This window comes from Plecotus auritus (genome assembly GCF_963455305.1).
Source record: "Plecotus auritus genome assembly, chromosome: 5".
Taxonomy (NCBI): Eukaryota; Metazoa; Chordata; class Mammalia; order Chiroptera; family Vespertilionidae; genus Plecotus; species Plecotus auritus.
Genome location: NC_137776.1, coordinates 176,339,508 through 176,346,396, shown reverse-complemented (window position 1 = coordinate 176,346,396; position 6,889 = coordinate 176,339,508). Strand labels below are relative to the sequence as shown.

The window sequence follows — 6,889 nt, the reverse complement described above, 5'->3', positions numbered from 1 at the left end:
GATTGGCCTTGAGGAAGGTGCCCCGAAACCACCACACAGGGATGGAACCGGAGTCATCGAAGCTGGCAACATCTGTCCAGGCCACAAGGCCTCAGCCACCCAGTGGATGGGGGGCAGGCAGGCAGGGGGCTGACCGGCCAGCAAATATGCCCAGGGCTCATGGGAGCCCAACTCTGCCAAACTCTGCAGGCTGCCCCGATCCCGTTGGTGCCTGCCTTACACCAGCTTTGGCAAAGTCTGCTGAACCTATGCCAGGGTGGCAGGCTGGCAGGGCGGGGGAATGGACACTTTATTTTTTTAAAATATACTTTATTGTTTTTTTACAGAGAGGAAGGAAGAGAGAGAGTTAGAAACATTGATGAGAGAGAAACATCAATCAGCTGCCTTTTGCACGCCCCCTACTGGGGATGTGCCCGCAACCAAGGTACATGCCCTTGACCGGAATCGAACCTGGGACCCTTGAGTCCGCAGGCCGACGCTCTATCCACTGAGCCAAACCGGTTAGGGCAGGACACTTTATTTTTAATGACTCTTCAACTTTTGGGGGAATGGTTAGAAGATCCCTCTTCTTAACTGTGTGGGTGTGTCTGTGTGTGGTCCCTGGTAAGAGTGTGTCTCTTAATTCTATGCCTCCTATGGAGAGCTACATTCCCACATTTCATTCTTCAGGGGGAGGATGTATCTTCTATACTGTCCCTCAGTTTCCTGACATTTATTTTTTAAACTATATTTTTATTGATTTCAGAGAGAAAGGGAGAGGGAGAGAGAGAAACATCAATGATGAGAGAGAATCATTGATTGGCTGCCTCCTGCACGCCCCCTACTGGGGATCGAGCCCGCAACGGCAACCTGGGCATGTGCCCTGACCCGCAATCAAACCTGACACCCATCCGGGTTCATGGGATGATGCTCAACCACTTAGTCACGCCACCAGGCAGTTTCCTGGCATTTGACAAATACTAACTTTTCTGAGAAGTGCATTCTGTGCACTTCTCAGAAAAGTTAGTATTTTTTAAATCTATTTTTTTTTGTTTCATATCGACCCAGCTCTTAAATTTTTTTTTGTGATATTTTTTAAAGGTGGGGGCAGTGCAAAGATTCCTGTTTATCCTTAATTTCTAATGGTTTTATTTTTAAAAGGTAACCTCATAGTTTTCTCTTGGGGAAGGGCAAAGAAAGATTTCCCTTATCTCATATATAAGCAGTTCTTTAAGTTTTTATTCTAAAAACCAATCAATTGTGGGAGATGTAGGATGGACACAGTAATTCCTCTGTGTCTTTAGGGAGCAGGTCCTTCACACTTAATTTTTTTAAAGAATTGATTCTTGGGGCAGGTGAGGAGGAGAACAGGAAAAAAAAAAAAATCCCCTTTAAAATTTCCCAAATTATAAGAAGGCAGTTCCTCAAAAAAAAAAAAAAAAAAAAAAAAAAAAGTGATTATTTAGGATGTTGGATAGAAATATTCTTGTTCACCATTTATTTCACATAGAAACAGTTTCTCAAGTTTTTCTTTTGAAAATGAACCTGATTGCGGGATATGGGAGGGAGCTAACCCCCCTTTAACCTTTATTAACCCTCTTGTCTTACATAGGGCCATTTCTTCAAACTTATTAAAATAAATGTTCTTTAAACATTTCTTTTTGACTAGGGTAAATAGACATACTCTGTTCACCCCACATTTCATATAATTATAAAGCAGTTCCTCAAATATTTATTTTAAAAATCAATCTGATTGGGGGGCTAGAAAAACTCCCCTAACTGCTCTTGTCAGACATAGGGCCAGCTCTTCAAACTTTTACATGACATGGGAATTTTTGGAGGCAGGCAGGGGCCATAGAGACATCTTCACTGAGCCTTCCATAAGGCCAGCTCTTCAAACTTTATTTTAAAAAATCAATCTGATTTTTTGGGGGGTGGAGGGGGAGCAGAAGAGTTCCCATTAACCCCTTGTGTTCCGCGGAGAGGCAGCTCCCCAAACTTTTTTTCCAACGTGAAAATGACCTTTCGGAGGGGCTGGAGAGCGGGGGGCGGGCAGGAGGGCGCCGGGGGCGGGCGCGGGGGCGCGGGGAGGGCTGGACCCGGCGCGGGAAAGTTTGGGGGGCGGGTGCGCCGCGGCCCCGGGGCTGGCGGGCGGGCGGGAGCGGCGCGCCCGGGGCCCGGCCGGCTTTGTGTGCGGCGCGGAGGCCGGCGGCGCGGAGGCCGAGGCCGAGGCCCGGAGCTCGCGGGCCGCGCGGCGAGGCCGGGGGGGCGGGCAGGGCGGCGGGGGGCGGCGGCGGCCCCGCGAGGGGCGGCTCGGCGGCGGCGGCGGCCGGTGCGGGCTGGAGGTGGGGGCGAGGGCCGGGAGCCCCCCCCGCGCGCCCCCAGCGCCCCCGCCCCCCCGGCCTGAGCGGGGCGGGCGGAGGAGGGAGCGGCAGCGGCGGCGGCGGCGGCATTGTGCGCGCACCAGCAGCCCGGCCCGGGAGGAGCAGGACGCGCCGGGGCCGCCTCCTCCCGCACGGACCCATGAACCAGCCGGGCGGCGCGGCGGCTCCGCAGGTACGAGGGGGCCGGGGGCAAGCACTGCGTGGGGGACCCGGGGGGCCGCGGCCCGGGGCGCTGCGCCACTTCATTGCAAGATTTGCAAAATGCAAAGTGCCTGGGCACGTTTGCGGGCTTTTTGTGGGCGCAAACGGGAGGGTCGGGGTCTGGATGGCCCCCCCTCTGGGCGCCGCGGGGTGCGAGGAGGGTGGGAGACGCGGTGGGGTCTTTCCGGACCCCCACTCGGCGCCCTCTCCGGCCCCGGGCTCGGACCGGAGCCCAGAAAACAAAGCGGTGAGAGAACAGAGCAGCCATTTCAGTTTGGACAATTCACATTTTGCAAAAATGCAACCCCTTCCAGCTCTCCCCCCTCCCCTCCAAATTTGCAATTTCCCCCTGACCCTCTTAGCGCTCCCGGCTCCTGATGACCCCCGGGAGGTCTTTCCTCCCTGGCCCCCCATCTTTGCAACAATCTTTTTCTTTTTTTTTAGGCCATATTTCCCTTTCTCATTTTTTTTTCTAATTTTTCTTCAAACGGTAGTTTTTTCCCATTAAAACGACGCCACCTAGAGGATACTATTCTGTAAATAAAAAAAGAAATTAAAATTGAAAAGAAATAATTTTTATTTCTTATTTTTTCAAAAGTTTGCACTATAAATCAGTGGAGGGGAAAGGGATTCTTCTTTTTTCTTTTTGGGGTGAAAATTTTCTCTTTGATCTTTCCAGCAGCATGAAGACAATTTTTATTTCTGAAGCCAAATCCAGATAATATGTAAATGAAAATTAAGCTGGAATTTGAATGAATTCAGTTTTTGAAGGGATGAAAGCAAAAAGCCTCCTAAAACGAGTCACTTTGGCTGCCCAACTCATTTTAGTTTGAGAAAAAAACTAATTGGAATGAGGAAAAGAGGGAAATTGTTGAGTTTGGAGAAAACTGGGAGAAATTGGCTTTATGAAGCAATTAGAAATTGTACTTCATTGTAATTTGGAACTTGTTTAGCTCCGCGGGCAAAAAGGACTAATTTCACAATTTGGCAATATTTAAGTTCTGTTTCCAAGAAGGAAGGATTTAAAAGAGAAAACAGACCCTAAAATGTTGGCTTTGGACACACCCAGAAATTGTAGGTGGTTTTTTTTTTTTCAATTTTGCATTTACATTTTACTGCATTTAAATCCCAAGGTTCTAAAGAAAAACAGAAACTGGAAAAGTTAGAGTGAAATCCTCTCTTTTTTCCCCTGCGTTTGTTGGGTTTTGTGTTATTCCGTTTTGTTTTGATGGAATAATTAAGATTGTTTTCTGATTTTGTTTTCTGAAAGGTCTAGGCATTTCTTTTTTGTTGTTGTTTTAATCAGAAAATGTCAGAAGCCTTTTTTGAGCAATATTCAGTGGAAGAAATGTAAATTTATTACATTATACAAATTGAGTAGCCCACAGATTTGTAGGAGAGACCGCCATTAAAATAAGATATGCATAATTAACATTATTATGAAAAAACTAACAGTGGATTCATAGAAGCTCATTTTTTATGACATGCAATTGAATCAGTTGATGAAGACAAGGGTTGAAGAATTCTTGGAGGAAGAAATTTTTCCCTTCTCTGTGCTTGCTCACTCTTCCAATTTGAAAAAATTTATTCTTTAAAAAAATCCAGATTGATCTGAGGCCTCTTTGATTGTGATGTGGGATTGGTAGTTTATTAACATTCGGTATTTTTTTTCCACAAATTTGATTATTTTCAAAGGGGAAGAAAAATCCATTAGCCTTCATCATTTCGGGATGTTTGTGATTTTTTTTTTTTAAAGCACAAATTTTACTGACTTAACAAGAAGGAAAGATAAAAAGGGAAGGACAGAGAGAAGATGAAAATTCCGATTCTCATCCACTTCTCTAGTGGAATACTTTGCTGGCAAAATGGGGTAAAACACCAATTCAGCTGATTCTAGTATCAAATTTTAATTTAATTTTTGAAGGAAAAAAATCAAAATACAAACAAAAGCCAAACCCAAAGCTACTTGATGAAAGCATATGTGCTAACAGCATTTGATATATTTTTTTTTTACTTTAAAATGAATCAAATGAAGGTGAAACAAAAAAAAAAATTTTTTTTTAGAAGACTAATATTGACCGAATTAAAATTTAGCAGATGAAAATAAGGTACCCACCCAAAGTTGAAGGGTTATTTGTAATGAATTACCATCTGATTGAAGTTGCTGGGGATTTTGAACCAAAAACAAGAAACAAAATGTTCTAATTTTTCTGTCCCAAAGGGGGGAATATTGTCAGCATTTGCAGGGTGGGATCTTGGGGGGGTGGGGGGGGGGGTACTGATGGTGGGTCACACAGGGCTAGGACAGGAATCCCTGTGCCTCTTCCACCAGCCACCAGCTGATCTTGGAAGAAATGGTAGCCCCGGTCCATGGATTCCCAACCCTGTTTTGTAGAAATTCAGATTTCTAAGGGGATTCGAATTCTGTGAAATATATTTGACAGTGGTCGAGGTTTGACATTTCCCATCATGGCCATTGCATTTGGGAGATTTTATTTTTTTAGTAACAAAATCCTTCAGGGCTGACTGGCCACATTCTGACATATTTGGAATGAGCTTTTTTTTTTTTTTTTTAAGTAGCATAATTAAAATTTTTTTTTTTCTGTTGAGTTATTTAGGCCGATGTCTAGGACGGTCAAAGAATTTACAATTTCTAAGGGCTCTGGTGGCCTCATGAGACAGTAGACCTGGGTTTAGCAAGAGATAGAGGGGAGCTGTGCCCTGGGCTGGGAAGGGGTAGGTGAGCATGCCTACCAGGCATCAGAGAAAAAGTCAGGGTTGTAGATAACAGGTTATTTCTGGTGCAAGGAATAAAAATAATTGCAGCATGTCCCTTTGTGTGTCCTGGCTCTCCTGACACACAACTCAGATGCCTTCATTCCATTCTGCTGAAATTTTGTTGTGTTGTCTACATTTTAAAGGGAACTCCTAGCTAGACATGGAAAATCATGTGTGTTTTGTAGACCTGTTTTTCTCTAAAAAAAAAAAAAATTGTTGATTCTGATCATGTTTGTTGTAGAGGAAATCGAGGTGCATGATGGTACTGTTGGAGGCGGGGTCAGTTTTCTTTTGTTTCTATTGGCGTCTCCCAGGATTGAGATCTGACCTGGGCCTTGCCTTTCTCACCTCCTATTTGAGGTGGAAGTGTGACCAGAAATGGACCTACGAGCTGATTTTTATTAGCCCATGTCTGCTTACCACACTCTCTTACAATATTGGGCAAAAAAATCTGGCAAATTGGACTTGAGGGGTGGTAATTTGATGATGGGCTGCGTTATTTTGGTGAAAGATCATTTATATTCTCACAGTGGAGACTCTTATTACTTAATGTTTTGCTTTTCAGCCTAAGGAGGTTTTTTTTTTTTTTTTTTTTTTTTCTAATAAGGTTTGAAATTTCAAGGGCCTGCTTTATAGCTTGACTTTGGACCAAGCAAGGAAACAGGGTTTGCTTATACTTTAGTCCTGAACGTGAACAAGGCTTCTTGCTTTTGCTGAAGGAAAGCAACAAAGATGGCTGGTCAGTGGAAGGCTGACCTCTTCCCTGGTCCGAGAAAATAAACAGCCAATGGTTTGTTTCATTTGAGAAACAAGAGTTTAAAAACTCCTCCACTGTCAGATACAATTTCCCCCCCCACCTTTGACTCAGCTCTTGGCATGCTGCTTCCCCTGACTTCAGAACCCTCAAGTCTTCTTGGTGGGGAGATAAGAACTTCCTTGCTGTGTTCTGCTGGCTGTTTAAATGACTTTTCATGGTCACAATGAAATTTGAATTTTTCCACGTCCTTATAATGCGTGGTGTCCGCTGTGTCTCCTACCTGCTGATGCAAAGTGAAGTAGATTTGTGGGTTCACGGGAGTTCTAGCTTTCCCACAGTCTTGCTGTATGACCTTGGACAAGTCACTTTTTCCTTCTGAACCCCAGTTTTTGCATTTGTCAAATGAGGGCTTGGGATCCGAACAACAATAATAAATAAGTTTCATCTCTAATTCTGACTCCAAGTGATTGGCTGTAGTTGCCTGGACCCCTGTGTTGAGAAGGATTCTGAGCTCACGTCCGTATTCTGGAGAGAGGGGTGCAGTGTCTCTCACAGAGTGGGGAGTGCACCTCTGAGTTACCATACCCAGCCCCGGCTGTGCCACGACCCATTGGTGGATTGTCAGGTCAGTTCAGTGGATCACGGTCAGCATTAAAAAATAGAATATAATACAGGGGAACAAAAAAAATAGCAGAGGCATAGCACAGTACTGAAGGCAAGTGTTGTCTCATGAGGCTTTTGTTTTATTTATGTTTGCCGATGTATGCTGCGTGATAAGAAATGGAATTGC

At 44.7% G+C, this 6,889-nt stretch overlaps 1 protein-coding gene across 6 annotated transcripts in view; it reads left to right on the top strand.

The window, feature by feature from the left end:
* The first annotated feature begins 2,304 nt into the window (after positions 1 to 2,304).
* Positions 2,305 to 6,889, top strand: part of ZNF618 (zinc finger protein 618) — a 147,951-nt gene continuing 143,366 nt past the window's right edge. For 5 of the 6 annotated variants that reach the window (XM_080667684.1, XM_080667683.1, XM_080667686.1 and 2 more), the window contains exon 1: positions 2,363 to 2,535. In XM_080667684.1, the coding sequence (XP_080523810.1) occupies positions 2,503 to 2,535 (33 nt within the window). In that variant the 5' untranslated portion in view covers positions 2,363 to 2,502. Of the gene's footprint in view, positions 2,536 to 6,889 lie in introns of all 6 variants that reach the window. The other variant, XM_080667687.1, reaches the window with a different exon arrangement.